Here is a 26,062-nt window from a genome sequence, read left to right as displayed (position 1 = left end):
GCACAATTAGGTGACTTACTGTGATATCACTCCATTTATCATCCAGATTTTTCATTACTGTCACCAGTCCTGAAGGGGAAGTCCCATGAGCCGCTTTCTGCTTCTTTCACTCTCTTATACTGAGCCTTTGAAGGTACAGGGTCCTCAGCCTGATGTGTGTGTAGATGGCTGCTTTTTCTCTGTGCCATTTTTTTATATATATATATTTGTAGGTATACTTGCTTTGGTTGGTTTGCTTGTTTTCTAACCGCTTCTGATTTTCACACTAAATGCATGCAACTACTGTTTGGCTTAATATTTTGTAAACTTGATTTCTGGGGTGAAAATTTCTAACTAATGTTTTACCATTTTATTAAGAGATTGTGTTTGGTGTACAGTATTCTGGAGTGGTCCTCTGAGGCCAGAGGACAGCAGCAGGCAGGCATCTTCCCCTGAGGCCAGAGGACAGCGGCAGGCAGGCATCCCTGCATAGTGCACTGTGGGAATGTCTTCCTTTATGATTCGCTTCAGCAGAAAGATTTGGATCCATGAACTAGAGAGATGGCAAACTCCACTCTTATCCTAAGCAGTTCAAGTTATGGTTGAGAAGTACAGAAAAGACAAAAGTCAGATATATTACTGCTATTTTGGCTATTCAGTTTTCCATTTTGATTCCATCAGACAGCACATGCATATGCACAACAGAGTGGTTTCAAGAAGAACGTCCTGGACGTGCCCTCCCCAAAGTCTCTGAGTGCAAGTAGTATAATATATCAGCACAATGCTGCACTGAAGCTGATGAGCTCACACAGGTTCTCTGAGAATACAGGTATGCAGCTTCCAGACCCCAGGATGCTGCGTCTTCTCAGTGCTCCTTCCATGCCTTGTGAGCATCCTGTCTTTTTTTGGAGCCAGCATGAGCATCCTAAATGCACTGTTGCCTTTAGCAGTGTGGGGAAGCCAAAAATGGCTTTTGCAACTCCACTAATGAAGCTGTAGGGGGAGCTGCCTTGGCCTCATGTGAACATCTTGTTGTGTCACTCTTCTTTTACCTAGAAGTGTTTTACTTCAGTTTTGAGGTTGTCATCACCACAGATCAACTCATTAGCAGCAGTGTGGGGTGTATTGGAGAAGGTTACCTGAAAGCACTGGGATTCTTTTGTTCTACCTTGCTCAAAACAAGTCAGTGTATTGTGTTGCTTGTGACATTAATGGTGATAGTGGCCACAGAGCCTTTCCTGTGGCTGTAGCAACAGCACACTATTGCATAGAGCAGTAATAAGAGTAGGCAAGAATCATAGGGAGGCAAGTACTGGTAGGGGAGAGAAAGCCCCTACATTTCTGTTATTAGGATAATACAAATAATGTCATAACTGCTGACATTCTTGGGGTCTTTGTGTTTGGACAGTTGTTCAACACACGTATATAGACACACATATTTAAACTTGGGCAGCTGGAGAAAATCTATTGTCAGATACATGTAAATATGCCTCAGTGAAATGGGTCCTGCCTGCACAGCTGGCTGCTGCTGCAGTGAGTCCATGGGGTGTAAAAACAAGAAAGTTAAGAGTTTGCAGTGAACACCTCTTCTGGAGTGATTGAGATAAATATTTTGTACTCCCAGTTCCCTGCAGCCACCAGGCATATCATGGTAGGGCTCTGGCAGTGTCTTTTTGACATACTGTTTGAGCCCATATCTGTAGTTTTCTCTGGATATCAAAAGCACTCCATTAGAGTACAAACTTTAGTAAAAACAGATCAAAGTACAAGCTTTCTTAAATGTAACCATTGTTTGCACTTTTTGCATTTTTTTTTAAGTGAAATTGCTCTTTTTCCTGTACAGGTCTCTCTGATGTGTTTTAAATTAGTTGATATCTATGTATCTCTTAGCTGGTCCACTTTAGTAAAGGGGCATATGACTGATACTTTTACATCTTCTTACAAATTAATAAGATTGCCATGTCCCCTAGGACCTTAGCAATCCATACATCACTGTACAGCCTATGGTTTTATTGCTATTCTTGCTGCTCCACATCAGCCGCAAAAATTAGAGGATTTTTCTGAAACGTCCTTGGAGATTGAATAAACAGATAATAAAAGGTCTTTTAAAAATAGAAAGAGGTTGAAATTTAGCAGCTCTAAGCTCAGCAAAACTTCTTTGGCATCAGTCCTAAATGTAGTTTTAAGGCAGGACACAGTGTTCACAACTGGTCTGTTGGCATGTACATGCTGGCATGTACCCTCTCCTCCTTATTTCTATTTAGCCTCTGTAAGGAGGACTGCTCCATAGGAGTCCTGTGGGTGCCTCTAGCACCTTTCCCAGGCACCAGGGCAACAGCTGTACTGTGGTAAGAGGGTGCTGAGCAATCTCCTGACACCCATCACAGGGGCACATCCTCCGAGGCTTTGTGGCATGGTACACACCATGATAATGATAAAGGGAGCTGACACCCACAGATACAGGCTGTGCAAGGATCAGCCTGCTTGTATGTTCCCCATACCAAACACATGCATGGCGCGCCAGGGCAGACTGACTGCTTCTGAGTTCATAGCTGGGATTTCTCTGATCCTTACTTTCCAAATTAATGGTTTAATGCGTTCATATCCCTCAAGAGAATAAAGTTTTGGTCTCAAGGGAAAGGAAAAAAAAAAAACAACCAAACCTAAATAGGAACAATAGGCTCTTTTTTTGGTGAGACTTGTTTTGGAACAGTAAGCAGAAAGATTACCCAGGAAGGGGGGAAAAAAAAATCCTCTTCTCAGCTGGATCATGAGACCTTGACTACATGGTAGGTATCATGTGGCAAGATGCTGGAGGAGGTGGCCCTGTAATGAGTGCCAGAAATACAGAGAAAGCTGGAAGACAGCTCTGTTGGGCAGAATTTAAGGTTAAGAGCAGTATCTACCATTTTATCTTCCAAATAAAATTACAAATTTCCAAAAGTCCAGTCTACAGATAATTCTGTTTAGATAGATCTTTCCTGAGATAAACATATGGAGACTGTCTCATCAGCTTGACAGCACTCAGTTACTGCAACCAAGTTGCAGCTTGGAATGCTGGTATGAAGAGTGGAGGTGTTGACAGAAACCCCCTGTCTTTGTGAAGAGGCAGCCAGGGGCCCTCTGGTAGAAAGCAAACAACAGGGCCCTCTTGTAGGAGCAGCTTCAGAAAAGGCATAGAAATGTTGGTTATCCCACGACATATAGGGTGGAATCAGTAGAGCTGAGAATCTCTAAAGAATGTATTCACCTGAGAAGGGAAAAATGAATCATTATAGAAGGTCAGATGGAAAACAAAGAAGTCAGGACAGACAGGTTACTAGAGACAAGGGTAGGAGACTTTACCTGCAGGTACGTAGCAGAAAACTAAGCTGTAAGTTTTGGTTTGTGCTTTTTTTCACAGTTTTCCCTTCTTCTGTTTTTCTTCTCTTTGTCAGGCGGAGACAGCAGCAAATCGTATCTGCAAGGTGCTGGCAGTCAACCAAGAAAATGAACAGCTCATGGAAGACTACGAAAAACTGGCCAGTGATGTAGGTGTTGGTTTCTGAGTGGTGGTATGCAGAAAGAAATTGCATTTAATGCTGATAACTAATCTTGGAGAATGCTATTGGCCCATTGCTAGTTTCCCTGGAAAATTATTTTTTGCCCTTCCTACTTGAGAATAATTAAAGATTAAACTTACCTTAAAGGCAAGAGCAATTTACTTTAAAACAGAAAGCTTCCACAGAGCACCTTTGAATTTCTCAGTTTATTAGAAGCAGACACAGAAATGCTAAAATTGAAGGAAAAATCAAGCTGATTTAACTTTCATTCCTCAGGACTGTACAACTTCATTACATATTTCATCCAACTTGTATGCTGATATAGTATAGAAGTCAGGAATTGGATCTGAGAGAATGGAAGTTAGAGATAACTGGGGAAAGATATATGCATTTGCTGATAATTGGAAAGAATCTGTGCCAGATACAACCTGGAGTCTGCTTTGGTTAACTGAGAAGGCTGACAGACTGACAGCAGTGAAACTACAGAGAAGACCAAATGTAGACTGGAGTATGTTTGTGGTAGATAAGTAGGGAGGGGAGGGTGGATGACAGAAGGGCAAACATAGCTCATAAGCCTGGTTTCAGCCTCATCTGAAAAGCATAGGGCACTGCTCCATTCACACTACAGACCACCCATTGCATTAGCATTTTGCCAGCTCCCCAGATAGGTTCACTGAGGAGATCTGTTCAAACAGCATCACTTTGAGGAACATGACTTTGAGGAAGCTAGAGTGTGAAAAGTGTAACCAAAGGCAAAAACTTGATTTCTCCTGTCAGATCCTTCTGGAGATAATATGACTTACTATCTTTTAGTTATGCAGCAGTCCAGCAAAACTCTGAGGCTTTAGCATAATCTGAGGACATAGTTTTGGTCCTGGTTGTGCAAAAGCTGTGCCTTAAGCATGTTGTATTGGCACTGCTGCAACAAGTGGTACTACTTAGTGTGGAAGGGAATGTGCTGCTCATTAAAGAAAATGTACTTCCAAAAAAGCTGGCAAACTTTTCTTTACAAGCCCTGCTAGTGGCAGAATCTTTCTGACAGTGAACATAAAAGTAAATGGTCTCTAATGAAATCAGAGCAACATCTGCAGTTTTAACACAATTTTCAGTTCAAGACTTCTCGTCATTGCTCTTTCCAGCTGCTGGAGTGGATTCGTCGCACCATCCCCTGGCTGGAGAACCGGGCCCCAGAGAACACCATGCAAGCCATGCAGCAGAAACTGGAGGACTTCAGGGACTACCGCCGCCTGCACAAGCCCCCCAAGGTCCAAGAGAAGTGCCAACTTGAGATCAATTTCAACACCTTGCAGACCAAGCTGCGGCTCAGCAACAGGCCAGCCTTCATGCCTTCAGAAGGGAAAATGGTCTCGGTGAGTGGGGGGAAATGCTTGTATGTACCCCAGTCATGCCTAAAAAATGAGACTCCCTTTCAGCCTGTGGATGAACAGAGCATGCCCACCTTTGGAGTGAGCTACTCTGTGGGAGGAACCCTACAAAGTATGAGGCCATGATAAGAGATGATCAAGTGGTCATTGCTTCCCTGTGTCTAAATCAGACTCTGAGGCTTTTCACAAGTTGCATGTCTTTATGAGATGTCTGGGTGCTTCTCATTCTTTCTGATTCAGAAATCTTTGGATTTTGTTAAAAGTTTCACGTAGGGAAGCATTTAGAGAGGCATTTTTCTGCTGACACTTATATCTTGACACTTCTAGTTCCACTTATCTTAAGTCTGGCACTTGGTCTCCCTGACCAGTCTGCAGAACACTGTGAGATGAAAAGCCCACATTCACTCGGAAAGCCCACATTCACTCCCTCCAATCAGTTGGAACCATATAGCTCACTGAAACTAATGCTGGTGAACCTCTTCCTTCCAGCTTCTAACTTGCCTTTTCTTCTCATGCTTCTGTTTCTAGGATATAAACAATGCCTGGGGTGGCCTAGAGCAGGCTGAGAAGGGCTATGAGGAGTGGTTATTGAATGAGATCCGGAGGCTAGAGAGGCTGGATCACCTGGCAGAGAAGTTCCGGCAGAAGGCATCCATTCATGAGTCCTGGACAGATGGTAATGCCAACCTGCACGCTTCCTACTACCTGACACAGTGCTGTCAGTTATGTAGGGAGGAAAAGGTGGATTGTGCATGGGTCCTTCCGTGAGAGTTTCCTCTCAAGAAGACTAGATATATTTCTTATTTTATTAGAAAATAGCATATGAAAACCAGGGTGATCTCTCTTCTGCATCATACAGTCAACATTGGCATTCTCTAACGGTGGCAAAGTGAAAACTTTGGATAGAAGAGAGCACCTACAGGACCAAGGCAAAGTTACTGTACAGTAAATGCTACAGTTGGCGTTTACAGGACCAGCATACCCCAGTTTGCACATGCTGAGACAAGTCTAGTGTAAACTGTGACAGTGCTGGCTTAAGCTACTCAGTGTGCTTCTCAGCACTAAGTGTGCTTCTCTGTTTTAAATGGCAAACTCACACCCCTTGGTTTGAAAGTGAGGATTGTGCTTCTCTAGGCCAACAGGCATGGAGACAAGCCTCGGGCAGGGTGGCTGTAGTGGGGTAGATGCCTTTTTGAGGGTCCCCAAGGCTACCTGGGTGGCAGGGAGCAGGCTTTGGGGAGTTTTGGTCCTGTCCTTCATTCTTCTGTCCTTTGGCTCCCTCCCCAGGTAAGGAAGCAATGCTGCAGCAGAAGGATTATGAAACTGCAACCCTCTCGGAGATAAAGGCCCTGCTGAAGAAACACGAGGCATTTGAGAGTGACCTGGCTGCACACCAGGACCGCGTGGAACAGATTGCTGCAATCGCACAAGAGCTGAAGTACGGCAACCCAGAGCATGTCTGTCCTTGGGGCCAGGGAGGCTTAATGAGCCTTGCCCTCTGCCCTCTGGAGAGCTATAAATCCATCCCCATGCAAAAATGCTGGGAATTTCCTCTGTTTCTAAACAGTATCTAGGATACTGCTCTCCGGTATCCGGACACACCAGAAAAGCAGGCCAGAAAACGGATGAGTTGTGGGTGCTGTTGAGGAGGTGGCAGAATTATATTCCCAAGCCAAGTTTCCATCCTTTGCCAGCTCATTATGCTGCTGTGAACCCTTTCCTAAAGAGTCTGACCTGCTACTGGCACCTGCTAGGTTTCAGAGTTGTAACACTGTCATACTCTTCCTGGAGCAGAAAGAAAGAGGAGAGGATAGCAGGCTCTCAGTTTGCTCTCTTTTAATACAAAAATCCTCTTTATTCTAGCAGAAAAAAACCTGCTTGAGCCCATCGTGGCCTCACCCTTTGCCCCAGGAGTACTGCACTGTGTGCACTTTGTTCAGCGCTTGCTCCAGGGCATCCTCACAACAGCTCAGCTCTCTCTCTGCTTCCCTCCAGCTTGGAAACCTTCACTTCCACTTCTTTTCCTGGAGTAATACAGCTTATCAGGAGAAATGGGGGCTCATTAGTGTAGGAGTCTAATTGCTAGAGGTAGCAGGCAGGTAAAAACCTAGTCTCTGCAGCACAGAGAGATTCTGAAATCCTGCATTTTTCTTGGCAAAAAACAGTCTGAACAACCTGGTTTTGACTCTGTTTCCTATTTTAAAAAGATTTATATATCACACTGGTCTATCTAAAGTTAGTGTCTGGGCTGAGATCAGTACTCTTGGGCTGAAAAGCTGTTTTTCTCTAAAAATTTCGGATTACTGGATCAAGACCATTATCTCCTTTAACAACACGTATTTACACAATTGCTCCCTTGTCCACTGGAGGATTGACCTTGGAACAGGAGGAGGGTTCAAGGCAATCCTCCGTGTCTGTAAGATTAAAACTGAGGCTGGCTAGTCAGTAAGCATTACCTGACCTGTCACTTCCAAAGGACATGCTACATGTTAGCCAAAGCAGCTGCAGTTCTAAGAGCAACAGGGAAGACTGAGGCCTAAGCTGTGAGAGAGGTTACGAGGTACTTCTTCCAAAGTGTGAGAACAGCAGGCTCTGCCATTCTTGCAAAAGGCGTCTTCCATTTCAGCAAAGAGGCCATGCCCTGAAAAACCATGGCAAAGCTCTTTTCTTCCCCAGAGATACACTGCCAGATTGATGCAGCGAGTCTGGAGGAAGCCACTGCAGCTACAGTACCAGGCATGTTTGGGGTCATGGCATGTTCCCCTCCCCAGCAGTAGTGGTTTAGCATGGGTGTGCTACAAGTCAGACTTTCAGGAGTTCTTTCATATGCAATGCTGCTCTGCAGCAAAGTAGATCAAGCAACTGATCTGGATTAAAAACCTAGCAAAGAAGTTATTTTTAGCCCAAATCAGTTTCCTGACTAGTTTACTGGAGGACTCCACCAACAGTGGTGCCCACACACCTCAGGAGGGCAATACAATGGCATGAAGAAACAAGGCTGGGGGAGGCAAGAGCATAACTTGTATTACTGCTTAGAAAAATGCTCATCAGATGGCCCAGGATCACTCAGTATCCCTTTTTCTTTCAAGGCTGACACTTCCCAGCTCCTTCTGCCTGCAGATTTCTCCCTCTTTGACCATGTGCAGAACCATGAGCACAAAGCAGTGCAAGACCACGTGCTTCAACTTGCCCCTGTAACTCTCCTTTCCCCAACCATACTTTTACCAGCCTGTCCTTGATGAGTGCCGGCCTATAGATATGTCAGTAAAGCAATCCCTGTCAAGCAAATAGGAGAGACCTACACTTTTATTCTGAGATTGTCCTAAATAAATTTATTGGATTGTGTAATTAATAATTCCTTGCCACCTGTGCTATGCAAATCTTATAGCTATCTTAGAAGTTTCTTAGCATTCCTAATAAAATATTTGCTTTCCATTCTGATGTACAAGATGCAAGTGGTTAGCCTGCGTAATGTTCTTAAGCAGAATGCAGGAGCAGATTGCTCTGCTCATAATCTGCTTATTCCCCGTTAGAGCAAAAGTCTGTTCTCCCTTCCCCCAGTGCCAGGTTATTCCCATCAGGTAGCCAGACTCAGTATTTGTTGAGGCCTTGTTCTGTGCTGTTTGATGTACTATAACATACAGTGTCTCCAAAACTAAATACTGATATCTTCACTTTATTTGCAGAGACCATGAGCATTTTGTTTGAATCTGTCCTCAAGACTGATCAAGATTTTTAATGGGTTTCTCATATTTCTCCACAAGGTCTTTATTTGACTTCTTGTCATTTTTTCCCCCACCTGTTACAGTGAGCTGGACTATTACGACTCTCCCAGTGTCAATGCCAGGTGCCAGAAGATCTGTGATCAGTGGGATAATCTGGGTGCCCTAACCCAGAAACGTAGAGAAGCCTTAGAGGTGAGACATATTACAAGTTGGACCTTCAGGATTATGTTGATAGGTCATTTGTGGGAAGCAAGCTGCTGTGGGTACAAGTAATTTCAGCTCATTTGTGAACTCCTAGAACATCCTGGACTGTAAACAAGGGCTACATTTCAGTATATTTAGGCTATTTTTCTTCCAGCCCAATTATGGTGCCATTTGTTTGCTCAGGCTATTGATTTATTTCTACTTTTTTTGAGTGTTTTGTCATCTCACTCTGCTTGAAAAGACTGCCTTTATTTTGTTTTATTTCAAAGAATCTTAGATTTATTTTATTTCTCTCAGAGGAAAAAAATCTATTCTGTGTGTAATCTCTAATAGCAGAGAGATTTTTACAGTAGTGCTATCCTGGGAACACCAAAAGGTCTGAAAAGAAGGAGCAGCTCAGACAACTCATATGTCTATGTGATTATTCTTCTCTAACTTCTTTCCTGATTTTCTTTTTTTTTGTTTTTGTTTTTGTTTTTTTTTTGGTGCATACCCAGAGGACAGAGAAGTTACTGGAAACAATTGACCAGTTGTACCTGGAATATGCCAAACGAGCTGCCCCTTTCAATAACTGGATGGAAGGGGCCATGGAGGACCTGCAGGACACATTCATTGTTCACACCATTGAGGAGATCCAGGTACAGAGCAGTCATTTGCATCAGTTAGGCTGGGATAGAGAGAAGTTGGGGATCTCCTGGATTCAGAGTGGTGATGAATTTGTAGGTGATGCTTTGGCGCTTCTGCTCTATTGAGATAGCCTTACCCAGAGAAACAAAAATGAGTATGTTTTTCCTTGATTTTCTCCAAAAACCTGGACACCACCCTAGCTGGACACAATGAACTGAAAGCAGCTTTTTCAGTGTAATTCCAGAGGCATATTAATGGAAGCCTGAAAATAGAGAGAATCCTTTCAGATCTTGTGGAATTTTTCTTAACCCACATGAGCAAAACTTAGTGCTACTCTCAGGGTCTGCAGGTCAGTTCTCCCATGTAATGTCACGTCTAAGTCATTTGGTCCTACGTGATAGGATGTACCATGAATACAGTTGTTGTGCTGCCAGCTGGTTTTCGGTACTGAGCACAAGAAAAATCAGAATTGACCACTTTGGTCCTGAATTACCATTTGAAATGCAAGTTGTCTTGCCTCCTGTAAGACAACAAAGACAGTATCTTAGTTTTTCCCCTTCTGGAAGGGTGTTAGGAAAGCAACTTGAGCTATCTACTGGTAATTTTCAAACCTCAGAGAGCAAGCATTACTCTTTCCTGGACTGCAGTGGGGACTTCTATTTCTCGTGCTTGATGGCCTCATGAAAAGAATCCAAGTCAGCTCTTTGCCAGAATGGCTGACAGCAGTGTGACCATCAGTGAGAGAGCAAATGGGACACCAACAGGGAATACCATGCAGCCAGGGGGCGGAGGAGTAGTGACATAGTTACTGAGCAGCTAGTTGTTTCTTCCATCCTTTTCTCCCGAACAAGGGTTCATTAAGTCTTTCATAACGCAGAACAAACCTAAACAGCATTTAAACACTTCTGTCATCTCTTTGTGACTGTTTGCAATATCTTTCCCAGCCCCCTACGCTTGTATTACATCTCCATAGCCTGTGCAGCAGCTGCAAAGTAATGAGTCACCAAGTAAGGAAGGAATTTTACAAAAAGTAGTTGCACTGTGTGTGTTGTGAGAAGGAGTGGTTAATCATGTGGTTTACTTTCATTCCCTCTTCTATCCACACTGTTCCCTCAGTTATCCCTGCACACACCTGTTTCCCGTTTATTTTGCTGCCTCTTTCCCTGCATTTGCTTCCCTAGACTTGATCTTCTAGGTTGCTAGGATGAAGGCCTGTAGAAGCAGTGGAAGATGAGCCAGGACCAACTGGCTTGTCAACTGTCCACAAACTACCAGCAAGCATGCCCAAACCATCGGTCCTTGGAGCACAGCCCAGGCACCACAGCAAGATGGGGAGCAGAAAGGCCCTGCTGCGTTCAGGGAGAAGGAGCTGTTTTCCAACAGCAGGAGTATGTGTTGCCTGTGCGAGTTTGCTGTTGGCTGGAAGACCTTCACCTGGTTCTAACTGACTCTATTCAGACTGAGTCTGACTCCTTCGACTCATCTGGAGTTACCTTGGATGTAGAATAAGTACATATTTAGTGGGAGAAGAAAAACATGGCCCATTTAAACTATTGAGACATGACTGTTTTATAGCAATGGTAGTAGTCAGATCTTCTTCCCAAGAGAGCTGATGGGCAGTTACTGAGCAGTGTTGGAAAAATAGTTCCCTCTAACTTATGAGACAGAATTATTCCACAATTTTTTGGTATGTGATCTCGGTCACTGGTCATCGTGGGACAGAAACAGAGGGAAAACAAGACTTCATATCATTTTACTACTTAAAACAGCCCATTTAGTGATACTGAGAGAACCTGAAAAGTGTGTTAGAGTAGACTGCTTTGTATCCTGGGAATATGTAAGCTTTTGCAATCACTTCTGCAGGCATCCATTTGCTGAAGAGGTTATTCCGTAAGTAATGCTCTTACCCTCCTTTTGCTGCTGCCTTCCTTCTGCAGGGCTTGACCACAGCTCATGAGCAGTTCAAAGCCACATTGCCAGATGCTGACAAGGAGCGACAGGCCATTCTGGGAATCCACAATGAAGTCTCAAAGATTGTCCAGACATACCATGTCAACATGGCAGGAACGAATCCTTACACTACGATCACCCCACATGAGATCAATGGCAAATGGGAACATGTGAGTTCTTTCCAACCTTGCAAGTTAGCGAGGGAGAATGTCACTGCTCAACCACTGGGGCCCCAGGAACTGGATTATTTACTCTGCAGTTACCCCCTCATGCTTACTGCTGAGTTTAGTGGAATTTTGTCATTTGTTTTTGGCTCAATTGCCATGTGCTTGGAAAGTGGAAGAGATCTTTGATACAAATGCCTGAAGTGTTTCAACCCCTTTTACGTGCTATTTTTAAATGAAAGATGCTAAATTTCAAAGCTTTGAGGTTTTCAGTCTTCAGTTGACCTGCAAATAAGTATAATAGCATCCTTTGTCACCATTCAACTCCTCAGATGTTTTATCTCCACAGCCAAGTAGCCTTTCTTTGCTGTAATCTTAAGAGTAGCTACTGTCCATAGTAGTTGTGGTGATGATTCTTACTACAAAACAAAATCGCCCAAGTGAGATCCTGCAACTCAGTTAACATGAGCTGCCAAAAACACAACTACTGAATGGAAGCCTCTTCTCGTCTTCCATGTCTGGAGATGAGTTTGCAGTGTGCATCCTACAGCAGATAGCATTCACATTCCACGCCCATCGTGACATAAATGTGACTTTTCAGTGCAAACACCTACTCCTCCCTCCCCTGCAGCAACCTCTACATTTACTGTACACATGCCTTTATGTGTCTGAACTGCACACTTTGTTATGCTTTGCTGTAGGTGCGGCAGTTGGTTCCCAGAAGGGATCAAGCCCTGATGGAAGAACATGCTCGCCAACAGCAAAATGAACGACTTCGTAAACAGTTTGGTGCACAGGCCAATGTCATTGGACCCTGGATCCAGACCAAGATGGAGGTAGTGCTTTGCAAATTTTGAAACACTGTTTTCCTTTGTGATCTTCACTGATATTCTTATCCTTGATCTTTCTTGACCACTGTCACAGCCATTCTTTCTTCCAAGTTGCAGTAAGAGAAATATCATAGAAAATACAAAGAATCCCAAGACTGATATCGATTACTGAAGCGCTTGTACTTTTCTCCCTGTAACTCTTTAGTACCAGACAAAAAGCATGACTTAAGATGGGGAACACTGGTATTTTAAGATTTGTGTTTATATGCAGCAAGTTAAAAACTATAGATCAGAGACATAGTTTGTGCAATTGCTTTCACAGCAGTGGTCTTGATCCACATGACAAAATAAATACAATTAGCATATCAAATATCTTCAGAGGAGACATTTTTAAGGGAGATCTCTTTTTAGGTAAGATTTGAGTTGAAGTAAATGGAGTTGATGAAATGCAAGAATATGAACCTATTACTGATGGCAGAAGCTGGAAAGAAGAGAGCGATTACAGAAATATGTCTGTATGAAGGGACTAAGTTAGTGGCAGACAGTACACCAGAAAAAGATCTGGCTTGGTACATTACTAGCTTATGGACTGCAGTTTCCTTTTCTTATGTATCCTTGTGTTAGACACATCTTATGTGATTCACCTCACTTGGAAAATGTTCAGGGCTCTGCTAAATTTTTTGCTGACACTGTCTCAGTTTATGTGAAGTAACTGCTCCATGAGATTATTTTTTTTTGAATCATCATCCTGTGTGAGAGTGAAATCGCTGCAATAAATGTCAAGCATGTTGAGGCTTGTCCTTTCAGTGGAGTCTTAACCCCTTTGACTTTGCTAATGCAGGAGATTGGCCGCATTTCAATAGAGATGCACGGGACCCTGGAGGACCAGCTCAACCACTTGCGGCAATACGAGAAAAGCATTGTGAATTACAAACCAAAGATTGACCAGTTGGAAGGAGACCACCAGCTGATCCAGGAAGCACTTATCTTTGACAACAAGCACACCAACTACACCATGGAGGTAAATGTTTTGGCAGCAGATTAGACGCCCTCATCTGCTGTGGCCAGGTAGTGTCAGCAACATCTAGCTCAGGCAAAGTGTTTTGGTTCTTAGGAAAACAGAGAGCTTGACAATGTGGCCAAGCATGCAACAACATGTCACTGAATTTCATTTTTGCCTTGCTGTACTTCATGCCAATCCATTCCAATGCACTTCCAAATATAGACAACAGAAACAATCTGAATGAGGTCAATAGTATTGCTTGAAAAATTGTCAGGTCTCATTTCTCCTGCCACTCTATTGTGGCAGCCTATTAGCTGGGATTAGAAAGGAAAGTGCTGATGATTTTGAGCTGCCACAGCCTGGCAGAAGAAAAAAGTCCAACAGAAGTTTTTTTAAATCTGAGACTGGATTTCTGTTGACAACATGAGGTTTCTTGGGAGCAATCTGAGTTCAACATGAGTCCAGCAGAACACAGACAGCCTTTGGAACTTGTCTTTTGGTATCTGGCCATCTCCATTAAGCAACAGGAGAGACAGTAGAGCACCAGTGTCTTCCAAGCACTGTGTTTTATTTATTTTCTCAGTAAGGAGGGTTTTTTGCTTAACTAAGTCCTAGAAGCATTGGATTTGCTTCTCATTTGTGTTAAAGGACCCCAAAATGTTGGGAGCCTTTCTGACTAGGCAAAGGAATTTTGCAGTAGGACCAAGTCTTTCTTAATATCAGGAATTGGCCTCCTTGGTATTTTTTTTAGGTCAAAATTCAGATTTTAAATATCTGACTGGCTCACGCTGCAGATGAGAAGGAAGCTTTTGTGAGAAAATGGACTTCTGCCTTGGACACCAGGGTCATTTAGTTTGCAATAAGTAGCACATTTGATCCACTGGCCTCAGAGGCTGAAGAGCAACTTCTTAATTTTAAAATTGTCCTGACCTCTTTTTCCAGCATATCCGAGTGGGCTGGGAACAGTTACTAACAACAATTGCTAGAACTATCAATGAAGTGGAAAACCAGATTCTGACCCGTGATGCCAAAGGAATCAGCCAGGAACAGATGAATGAGTTCCGGGCTTCTTTCAACCATTTTGACAGGGTAAGTCAGTGCTGACTGCAGCTTGGTAAGCTACAAGCTTTCATGTAGACTGCACAGTGCAATAAAAACAAGCAGTCACTGTGACAAAATAAGATCAATAGAAGATATTTTATTCTTTAAAATGCTGTCAAGCAGTCATTTCTGTGAAGACTGCAAGTGATCATTAGTCTGGGAGAAGTATATCTTCACAGGAAACTGCCACGTTTCCTGGTAAAGCTAAAGTATGGAAAGGTTTGAAGGGTTTTTTAGGTAATTAGACTTTTACCCCATCTTCTCCAGAGAGCAGATTATTATCTTGATTTATAAAGTTCTTTGGAGCATCTGTTCTCCACTCTGATATGCCATCTCTGGTATATCTGGTATATGATCGCTGGTGTATCTGAGGGCAGCCTGCCCTCAGAGATTGGCAACACTTTCAAATTGCTTAACACTGGCTATTTCAGCCCCTCTCTAACTATCTAAGAAAAATAAACCATGGCTTCTTTTCTTAGAAGAGGGACCCATAAAGTTCTATAGAGATTTTAATTTTGACCTTCATATCATTTGCCCCTTCCTTCACAGTCTGAAGGGGCAGAACATGAGTTTCCCACCTTCAACTCTCTATTTGATTTGGACATTGACTTTAAAAGCTGAAACTTCTGAGGAAAGTCACTTAAAATTGTCCCCACCATCCTGTCTGTAGCTTCCTTGATCTGGCAAGAGATGGTGGCAGCACACAGGGGGTCTTTAGTGCTTGGAGGCTGTCCTGAGCTAAAATGCTGCAGGGTGGATGGCGATTCTTAGTTCCTGTGGTAGCTTGTGTGTTGTTTGATTGGTATATCCAAACATTGGGGGAGTGGGCATGAGCAAAAGGAAGAGCAGCTGCCAAGCCATGTCGTGCTGTGCTGTACATCCGTGCTGTTTGCAGAGCTGAGCACTTGAAATAGCTTTGCCAGTCAAAGCTCCACCTCATGTGCAGGTCTCATAAATACAGCCATAATGCTGCTCCCCTGAGCTTCAGCTGTTTTTCTTTGTCTATTCCTGGGGTGCCCTGACAGCTAAGCTTCCTTGGGTGTGTTGCCAAACATACCTGCCCTCGCCTACTCCTTTAGTGGAACTTTTGACCATAAGATTAAGGCAATGCTTCCCACTGCCTCTGCCTGCTTACCTGCACTCCGGGTTACTAGTGAAACACAGGGCTTTTGACACTGGATAACAAGCAGTGATGCAAGTGATTCACGTGGGAGATTGATATCTTGAGGCTTCTGAGCATCAACTGTTTTTGTCATTCAAATGCTCTCAAGATGGGATGAGCTCTCTGAGAAGGAACTGTTCCAAGAGCATTTTTAGCACATCCTGAAATGTCATTGTGATATCTAATGTTGTGCACTTTTATTTTTCTTCCCTGTCTTTCTATCTGCATGTCATTCTTCCTCTCCCTCTCTCCTCACCCACTGCATGGTGCACCTATTTGTTGTCCTTTCACCTCCCTTTGAACTTCTCTGTGTCTCCCTTCCTTCTGCCCCACACCGTCACCCCACTGGCACTGCATGTCCTGCTGCCTGGCACACCGCATAACCAGGACCACTCCGGCACACTTGGCCCTGAGGAATTCAAAGCCTGTCTCATCAGCTTGGGTTACGATATTGGAAACGATGCACAGGTACTGAATGCTAGTGGTGAACACAGACAGATATTAAACTGTGAAAAAATAACAGTTTTTTCCTTTCTTTTCTTGTTTGTCTTAATCCGTCGTTGTTCTTGTGTTGGACTGTATATACATCACTTTTCTATACTGCTTCCTCTCTAAATGTACTTTGATACCTATTCCTTTTTAATTCCCTAATTTTTTGTCTTGGGAGAATTTCTTTTATGTCCTCAAACTGTTCAATTTACTTCTTTGTCACTTAAAACTTTTCTTGTCCATCCTTCAATCTGTCTTCCTTGGTATCTTAATTCCTTTTCTTCACCATCAATATGTTTCTTGTGTGTAAACAATTCCATGTCCAAACCTACCTTTGCTCATTCATGGTTTCACAAACTACCTTTCCTCTGTTGTCTTTCATTGTCCTGTAAATCCTTTCTTCCATCATCTCCCTGCTGAATCTCATTCTTTGTAATGTCTGCTATGGGTTCACTTCTTCCTGGACTGGTCTCCCCTTTCTCTCTTGGCTTTTTCCATCTTTGTATCATTCCCTGTAGAAGAAGACTGGTATGATGGATTGTGAAGATTTCCGAGCCTGCCTTATCTCCATGGGTTACAATATGGTAATGTAGAGCCCTCTGTCACTCCTATTCAAAGTGATTCTTTTAGGCACCTTCAAAAATAAAGGGAGAATGTGTAGTGAATCAAGGTAAATATAGCCTTATTTTCCAATATTATCAGCAATGGACGTTAAAACTAATCTTAGTTGTACATGTAAAATTCTTGTCTCACAGTGGTAGCTAAAGGTAAAAAAAAATGGAAATTATTGTCTCATTCCTGTGTGGTTCAAATAACAATTGTATTTATCAAACTGTGTAGCTACCAGTGGAAGAAACAATAAACTTCCTCATATTGATACCTGCACTCTGCACAGCACACACAACCTCCCCCAGCCCTGAGTGTCAGTTGAACTTATTGTGAAGTGTATACAAGACCTCGTTTCTAAATACACTCAAAACACTGCTCCTCTCATTCCTACCATTTGTTCAAGTTCCAGTCATTCTCCCCATGACTTTTTCCTCACCCGAGTACCTGAATATTCAGAGAAGTAACATGTGGCACCTTGACAGGTATGACAACTAATAGAAAGAGCTTCACCAAAGACTGATGCTCACCAAAGGGCAGAAGAGTGCAAACATATTCAGCTGCACTCTCAGTGTCTTTGCTCCTGATATCAGTCAAAGCAGTGTTTAATCATCTTACTCGTCTGCCCAGGATAAATATAGACTCTTCAGTGTAGCATGCCAAGACATGGTAACATTTGATTAGGTGCCTTAATTACTCTTGAAGGTGTTCTGTTCTAGATGTGTTAGGAGAGCCTGTTCCCAGGAGAAGACTCTGCTCTGCTCTCCCCTCCTTCTCTGGGAAGTCCCAGGGATGAGAATAGATGATCTTGGTTTATATGCAAAAAGGAATGCAAAAACCTGCACTACAAGGTTTTGGCTTCTGTAGCAAAACTTTGCTGAAGGATCTTCCCTGTAAAAACTACTTTCCTGGGCTACTCCAGATATGCAAGTCCTTCTTTCCAAAGCTGCCTAGTAAATATGAGTAAGATAACAATGAAATATCCCAGAGACATTTCTCTACTGGTTTCTGTTTTGTCAGCTGAAGAAAACTGTAAAAGTTCTCTTTAAGTAAATGAAAGTAAAAGGATTTGAGGAGTGCAGATCTTCAAATACTGCTACAGACATCTAGCACAACAAGTATAGAGAAATTTGGGTCTTCCTCTGAAGTCTGTATGATATTGTTCCATGATAGGAGCATTGTCCTAGAGCTAGATGGAGCAGGATGTTATCCTAGGGCACAGGTGACAATATTTTATTCCAAAGGACGAATGAATGGGAAGCATACGTACGCAACAGCAAGCTAAAAAAGAACATCCTGATTACAAAAAAAAGCAAAGGTGGTTTCTGTTTGGCTTTGTTTTTCTAGCTGTGAGATGGGCTGCTGAACAGTTTCTCCTCACTTTCATAGCACAGCTGCCCAAATGTCCAGGCTTACATAACTCTCTTGTTCCCCAGGGAGAGGCAGAGTTTGCCCGCATCATGAGCATTGTCGACCCTAACCGTTTGGGTGTAGTGACGTTCCAGGCCTTCATCGACTTCATGTCCCGGGAAACAGCAGATACTGATACTGCTGACCAAGTTATGGCTTCCTTCAAGATCCTGGCTGGAGATAAGGTCAGGCTCTACACCTTCATTTCCTGCATCTGCATGGCTCCTGCTTTCCTTTTTCTCTCTTGTCTCTGAGAGAAAGTGTTGAGGGAAGCACTCTCCAGTGTGGACGGTATTTTCACAGGAACATTCTGTAGTGCTGGAGGAGTGCAAGGTTAAAGCGTGGGTTAATGAGCAGCCTGCCAAGGCACTCAAAAGTCCTGTTCAGCTCTCAGTCAGAAGTTTGCTGCCCACTCTTGCTTTAAAATTTTAATTAAGAGCTTGGTCGCGATTTGTTATTTTAAAATGAATAAGTTCAACAGACGGTTCTTGATTAGTCTTGAAAACTATTAATTACTGACAGCTGTAAACTTGAGATGACCTTTCTCAGATATACATGTGTCACTATCAGTTGTTATACAACCAACAGATTTTCATTGAGGATATGCTGTATTTGCAAGAGGAGCATCTTTTAATCACAGAAATTGGTCGAAAGTAGGAAAACTCAGGGGATGATACAAAAAGTAATAATTTTCTGAATTTACATCGTCAGTGGAAGCAGTTGATAAAAGAATATGTAATCTTATTTTTATTACATGCCCACTAATCTTTTATGTAACTGAACAAATAATATGTACATGTAATATTAACATATTTCTATATTTGCTAATTATTTATCTCACATGAAAAGTTGGATACCACTTCTCAGATTATAATGAGTTGCCCTTAAATCCAGTACTGGTTTCTATGTTTCACTAAGAATCTTTTTGTAATCATGATGTAGAAACCCCTGATACCAGTCCTTTAGACATCTACCTGGCTGAAGCCAGTTCTATTGTCTTTTGAGGCCTGAAAATTCCATGTTATTCAGATAAACTAATCACTGAGGTACTTTGGGATGCAGTATTACTTATTAACTCATTTATTCTGTACAGTACGTTAACTATATTTGTCAGTGTTTAATATGCTCTGGTGACTATAACATGAATCAGTATTTCATTATGAAGAAAAATACCTTTTACCCAGTCATTAAACTGAAAAGCAGGGGGAAAAAATAAGAAGTCACAGGAGGGAGAAGGATGGTGTGAAACCTGAACTATTGTTCAGACAGACTGAAAATGCCCATGAGTCAGTTAGCTAAAGACAATATATTGATTAGCAAACAGGCAACTACTGTTGCCCACTGCATGGAGAGAAGCCAAGCTAGCTAGCTCAGTGCAGTGAGTCTCCAGAAGTCCAATGTCCATAAGTTTTGCTTGCTTATTAAAAATGTCTGCAGTGAAAGGCGAGGATTGTTGCTGGAACTGTGGAAGCAATACAAAGTGTTTGCTTGTCTGCTGCCTGCATTGGTGCCACCAGCAAGAGCTGGAGGGGATGGCCCCTTCCCTTGTTCTGAAGAGAGGGAATGGCAACTCTCAAGCAGCACAAGCAGTTGTTACCTCCTGCTGGTGAGGTACAGCATCCGAATTATATTACTGCTACCTCACATTTGCTTTCAACAGGACCTCCTCTATCAACAGGAAGGCACAGTCTTAAACTAACAAGTTACCTTACTTACCTCCAGGTGTTTTCTTTATGTGCGCTGGCATCTCTCCTGCAAAACCAAGTTTTCTCTCTACTGTAAAAACCTCCTCCTTGTCCATATGGTAGGGAGCGAGAGCATGTCCTCCCGAGGCGTAAGCGCAGAGAGCTCCCTGTGCGGGTATATGTCCCCAGCGTAGTTGTTGGGGTCCTGTCCCTGAGTGTTGTCTGCTGCCCTGGTGGGAGAGGGAGTGGTTGTCCCTCTGAGGAAAGTCAGTTTTCTGAAAGTAATGGTTGCCTTATCATTTGTCCTCATTGCAGAACTACATCACTGTGGATGAATTACGGCGGGAACTGCCTCCTGATCAAGCTGAATATTGCATTGCTAGAATGGCACCCTACAATGGCCGTGATGCTGTACCCGGTGCCCTGGACTACATGTCCTTCTCCACAGCGCTCTATGGCGAAAGTGACCTTTAACTTTTTTCTCTCCCACCACACGCTCCCTCCCCTCTCCCCCGTCCAACATACCCTACCTTCTCTTTGCAAAGCAACCTCTGCTCTGCTCTTTTTTGTGTTACCCTCTTTTGCTTCAGATAATCGATCACATTTTTAAGTAGGGGGGGAGGACATTGACATGGCACCACCTACCTTGCCCTTGAAATAACAGTTTACAAAATTATTTTGTGCAAAAAAGTTACGTTTTAAAAAGAACAGACATATTTTATTATAGAAAAGGTATTTTTCTCCACCAGATTGAAGCTTAAAAAGAAAATGTTAAAATATTGCACCAAATATTTTTTGTTGTGACGTAGAAAGTCAAGCACAATGTTACATTCCATCCTTTCCAAAATGAACCAAACTATGACAAAACTCCACCTGTTCTGTTAACTATTACATTTGCGTATGTCTCTCTTATCACATTTATCTTGGGAGGGGGGAAGGCACACAAGTGCATGTATTTGCTGGTTCACTCATTTCATGAAGATATTTTATGATAAACTTTTGAAATTGCTGTGTTTTCTAGGGAAAAAATAATGTACACAGCTCATTTTTTCATATTTAATTAAAAAATACAATACGCCTCCTATGTTATCAGTGCACAACTTTTTTTGTTCCTGAGCGTTGTCTGGTTTCAGAACATGAAGCTTGAGAGTTGATAACTTTGATATTGCTTGTCACAAACCATATTAAAAAATTCTTGTGATAACAACTTTAGACTTTATTCATTTGTATAGTAAAATTGTTTACCCTGTTTAGTTTAAAACAACATGATGAAGAGAATCCAAAATTAATGTTTTTAACTGAAATTACAGTACTTTTAAAGGTATACTTCCTTGCCCCATAACCTTTTCATTTTTACTGAGTGGTGTTGGAATTTTCACAGCTTTATGACCACTTTAAATCCCTGATACACCCATATAGCTAGGAACAATATTCTTGTTATTCCTTAAAAACCAGGACAGAATTAGTTACTAGATCTGTACAAACAACCACCATGTCTTGAACCTTCTATGAAAAATTAATCCACTGTTCCATGCTCAGCACTGAATATCTCACTGGTTTTGATACCACATCTTTTGACATCATAAATTCCTCTAGAGATCATCCTTCTCTTGGATATAGAAAAGAAACCAGCCTTAGGAACAACTCCTTTGGGACCTTTAGTGAGTCATGTGCCTGAAAATCAGCAAAGGAAGCAGCTAATCCTTCCAGCCATCTCATATTACAGGTGCATTTCCTGCCCTCCCACAACTTTTTTAGGAAACACAGGGTCAGGAGCAAAAACTACATTACTGCTTCATGACGTGTTTCAAGTGTTTTATAGGTGTAACTAGCTAAGTCCTGAGAAAGGCATTATACATGGTGGGTTGGGGTTCAGCACAGCTTTGTGGTTAATTCCTGACCTTCAGGAGGACACAGTAAAAATCACATCAACGTGTTGTGATGTATCCCAACCTGACAGTATCTGCCTATTGTATTTGGGAGAGGGGATGCTAATATCTGCTACCACACTACTTACAGGAGACACCCAGATCTGTGTTCTCCTGTAGGCTGGATAACAAGTTTATGGGGAGCATGGTAATAAATGCCATTTAGCTTCATACATAGATAAGGCCAGACTGCACTCACCATAGTTTGTCTTCAAAGGTTTAAGAAGAGACAGTTCATGTAACTTACTTATAATTGTGTTGTTAATGAGGGCTGGAGTTGAGCTGAAGCTGAACTTTCTATTTTTAAACCATGATACTGACAAGTCTGGAGGGGTTGATATGAGTTGTCAGTAATGTAGGACTTGCAGCCACATCAGTATTTGATCCACTCTAGACTCATTTTTAGCTATATCACTGCCATGTTGCTACAAATTAGACTGTCCTCTTCAAAGATATGGGATGTTTGGGAATGGGATTCCATTGCCATGTGTTAATGTACACAGCATAGGTTATCTCTTTGAAAGCTTCTGAGTAGTTGAATAGAGTTAAAAATATTGACAATAGGTGTGCCTAAAATATATTAGTATTTCTTCTCAGGTGGCACAGCCTCTGACAAATTGGCTGGAGTTTACATGACCTCGTCTTTCTCTCTTGGCTGTAGATAAGGCCTCCCCATTCCCATCCCACACAAGGAGGAGTGCTAGGATGCTGCAAGATGTTCACCTTCCTCATGTGCAGCACAATATTTATCTTGCAACCATGTGGCCTAACAGTCTCTGGCAGTTAAGATGCTGAAATCTGAAAACAGCTTTTGGTATTAGGCTCATGGTTTTGCAGCTAACGTGCCATTCCTTAGCCAAGTCCTGACATCAGCCTTGATGAAATTAATCTCTGGAAGCAGCTGTTTGCAGCTCAGTGACTGTCCCTTCCTCTGCCAAGAACAGAAGCAGCAGACAATCCACCTTAATCTCACACCTTCCAATAACGGGTAAACCATTATTGTCAATCTGCCATACTCTCTATTTTGAGGCATGGAAATTGAAATAATGCTTTTGCAGGAAATTAACCAAGAAATGCCTTTCATGACCATTGATATCTTTGGCTGCTGAGATCTCAGTACCTGCCTCAGCCTGACTGTTTGACAGTACTGGGGCAAGAACTCTTCAGTGCTCAAAAAACGTGGGTCTGTCTTGCCTGCCAGAATGTCAACCCCATTTCCAAAAACCTCTCATACCTATCTTGTGACTGTGTGTGTGTTCAGTGCTGCCAGCATCTGGTTTGAAGCAGAGTGGAGGAGCAGAGCCAGGAGTCTCAGAAGACAATGAAAGGAAACAGGTCTGCAACCTTTAATGAACTTGGTTTCAAATATGGATATATTTCCATATATCCATGGAAATTCCATCCAGATGAATCAGACTTACTGGTCTTATCAGGGAAAAAATGGAGAGGGCAAGGAATAAAGAGTGGGTGGGTGTTTGTAATGGCTGTGAAAAGGGACAGCTCAAACTAAAATGACTTGTTAAAAAACCAGAAAGCAGGTACAATTTTCATACCATAACAAGAAGATTATTTGTACAACATTACTTGCACTACAGATGCTGGGGTAGGACAGACTAGCCAAGTACGAAGAAATCTTAATCATGTTGAATTGATTAAACTGTTGAGGTGACTCTGGCTACTGAAAGGATTGCTACTGTGTAAACCCTTAAAATCCATTGCATTATCTCTAAGCTACTGGGAAAGTCTTAGCATAATAAACATAGATTAGCAAAGGGTAGGACATGTCCTGATGCAAACAGGTAATCAGAACATTCCCCTTCAGGCACTGAGAAAATGTACTCAGTGTTGCAGTCAGTAGAGTAGTCAGTCATTGTGATGAATAAAGTTGGATGATTGCACCTTGTACAGGGAAGGATGTTCTCTAAGGCTATTTCAAGTAGATTTAAATCTCAGTAATTTAAACCCACTGGAAATGCAAGGAGAAAAATAATCTTTTCTATATTCTGAGGACTCGGAGCCATTATAGACTACATCTCACCAATAAGATACTGAAATGGATTCCTCCCATGTCTTTGAACACCATACAAGAGTCAGGAAATAATTTCTCAGTTTTGTTCTCTGCTTTGATTTCTGGGACATACATGCAAGAAAATATGTTGGCAGAAACTGCACAACCTCCCATATCTGTCTTTTCTCAGCAAGTCTGTTTGCACCTTATTGCTATTAGTCAGCTGTTCACATCCTGGTGACCTAGCAAGCATTCGAGCAAAATCCTGAGAAACTCTAGCTATTGTCATACCTCAGTGACCCTGATCCTGATACTGTCTGGAAAAGCATGATCTCTCACTACTGCTTTGGGAAACATCTAGTGGTATTCCCACTGTGCAAATAAAGAAGGCACATGGGGGAAAAGGGCTAGATGTCACTAGAAGGTAGAAATGCAAAGCCTGTATTTACAGTTGCAATCCAAGCAGTCTTTGTTCAGCTGCTGCCTGAGTCTGGAGGTATTGCTCATAGGCTTTTCCCTCTTGCACCTAAGCCTTCTCTGTACACCTGTTTCTGCTTTGGGGCAGGCTGGAGCGGGCCATTGAAACTGCTGGACACCTGGACCCCTGTAACAGTCCCCTTTAGGGCCCGAGCACTCCTCTCGCAAATACCCCACATCACAATATCCTGGGGGCCACAAATCTCACCCTGAGTACAAAGACCAGTACAAACCCGCAAGACTGGTGGATTCCTTTGCAAAGTCTCAAGGTGGGTTTGCCACCCATTTGCTCCATAAAAGCCTAATTGCCTAAAATATCTTCACATGAGGAGAGGAACACAAGTTCAATGCTTCATCCCTACCTCCCAGCCCTACACCCTAACCAGGAGAAAACCTAATAGGCTGGGCCAGGGAGCATCTCCTCAGCCTCACCGTATCTCTCTCTCTGAAATAAATAAGCACTCAAGCAATAGGAGAGAAAGCATGAATCCATATCCTCATGGTTTAAGCATTCAGTTTGCAGAAAGAATGCTGCTTCTCTGTCCCTGACAGAGGTATTTTTTAGGTATTTCCTATTAAGCAGTCAAAGGATAAAGACCCTTAGGGTGGGAAACAAGCCCTAGGATGCCTTTCCCAGCACCCCAACCACTAGGTCTCTCCTTACACTTGCTCTCCCTCAGTTTTCCGCTCCATAGTGGCAAAATTTGAATGAGAGGAGCCTCCCTCCTCTACCACCAGAGGCTCACACTGTGGTTAGGACACTTTGGCAGGTGGGAGCCTGAATCTTCAATCTGAGGAAGACAGAAAACCCAAGCTTCCAGAGTAATAGGTATTTTAAACAATAGGCCATTTTACAAAATGTAGCTGTTGGTCTGAACATGTCTTTTGGCAGCCAAAGGAAAGAACAAGTCCTAGTTGGTCCTTGCTAGAAACAGATGTTGGCACTCTTCTATGAGAAAAGACCGTGCTCTGGTTCCCAAGTGGAACAAGGCTCTGGTTTCCTAGCTGCAGAGAGGTGCATCTATACTGAGCAGGGGCAGGATGCTTAGACCTACACATCTCCCCAGTGCTTCCTAGCAGCTTCTCATTCATTCAGTAGCATGCAGGCATTTTTGGTCCCCAGATGTCCTGTACAAGATAGCTCTAGGTCTTGAATGGATTCTTTCTGGACGGCTGGCACCTCTTAGGTGCTTCAGGGTTATTGTCTCCAGTCAGGAATGACTTGCCTGTGGTCCTTAGGAAGGTTCACAGTGGAGCAATGAACTGGGCCCAGCTCTGTCACATTCCAGTCTAAGTGCTGCAGTCATCCAACTATTTAAAACCTTTTCCCAGACCATTGATCTAGTTCTTTAATTGCTGTTGTGACTTTTTGTATGACCCTGTGGCTTTCATTGTACAGATTTGCCTAAAACCAAGGACTACTTTAAACTGCAGAATTTAGAAAGCATTTTATACCCTCTTTATTATTAAGCGCATTCAAACATCACCACCATCACTTTAATGAAGAATTTCTCTCCTGCTACTTCTTACTTGAGTAGGACATAGTACTTAATCTGTGGTACTGAGCCACAGCATCCTGCTTTCTGTCACAGAGAAAATAAAATGTCTTCTTCAGGGAAGTGAGAAAGCAGTTCATTTATCCCAGCAGTAAACAGATTGTGGTTTTTAAGTATCCTGATTCCAGATAAGTATTTGTTTACATTTGTAGGTGTGCAGTCAGGACACTAGTAGCTCCCAGTGGGCTTTCAGATGTGCTTCTGAGAGACCAGTCTTTTTGTGCAACCAAA

At 42.6% G+C, this 26,062-nt stretch overlaps 1 protein-coding gene across 6 annotated transcripts in view; it reads left to right on the top strand.

Moving 5' to 3' along the window:
* The window catches only part of ACTN1 (actinin alpha 1), an 88,422-nt gene extending 67,353 nt beyond the window's left edge, over nt 1–21,069 (top strand). For 3 of the 6 annotated variants that reach the window (XM_051791386.1, XM_051791384.1, XM_051791383.1), the window contains 13 exons: nt 3,417–3,509; nt 4,661–4,891; nt 5,435–5,582; nt 6,194–6,344; nt 8,715–8,823; nt 9,333–9,473; nt 11,400–11,582; nt 12,278–12,412; nt 13,248–13,427; nt 14,352–14,498; nt 16,680–16,745; nt 18,204–18,362; nt 20,178–21,069. In XM_051791386.1, the coding sequence (XP_051647346.1) occupies nt 3,417–3,509; nt 4,661–4,891; nt 5,435–5,582; nt 6,194–6,344; nt 8,715–8,823; nt 9,333–9,473; nt 11,400–11,582; nt 12,278–12,412; nt 13,248–13,427; nt 14,352–14,498; nt 16,680–16,745; nt 18,204–18,362; nt 20,178–20,336 (1,902 nt within the window). In that variant the 3' untranslated portion in view covers nt 20,337–21,069. Of the gene's footprint in view, nt 1–3,416; nt 3,510–4,660; nt 4,892–5,434; nt 5,583–6,193; nt 6,345–8,714; nt 8,824–9,332; nt 9,474–11,399; nt 11,583–12,277; nt 12,413–13,247; nt 13,428–14,351; nt 14,499–16,059; nt 16,141–16,679; nt 16,746–18,203; nt 18,363–20,177 lie in introns of all 6 variants that reach the window. The other 3 variants (XM_051791382.1, XM_051791381.1, XM_051791385.1) reach the window with 2 other exon arrangements.
* The last annotated feature ends 4,993 nt before the right edge of the window (nt 21,070–26,062 follow it).

Source organism: Manacus candei, unplaced genomic scaffold (assembly GCF_025592945.1).
Source record: "Manacus candei isolate 608988 ecotype Guabito, Panama unplaced genomic scaffold, ASM2559294v1 h1tg000033l, whole genome shotgun sequence".
NCBI classification, from domain to species: domain Eukaryota; kingdom Metazoa; phylum Chordata; class Aves; order Passeriformes; family Pipridae; genus Manacus; species Manacus candei.
The sequence above is the reverse complement of the archived record's forward strand: the minus strand, read 5'-3'. Positions and strand labels throughout refer to the sequence as shown.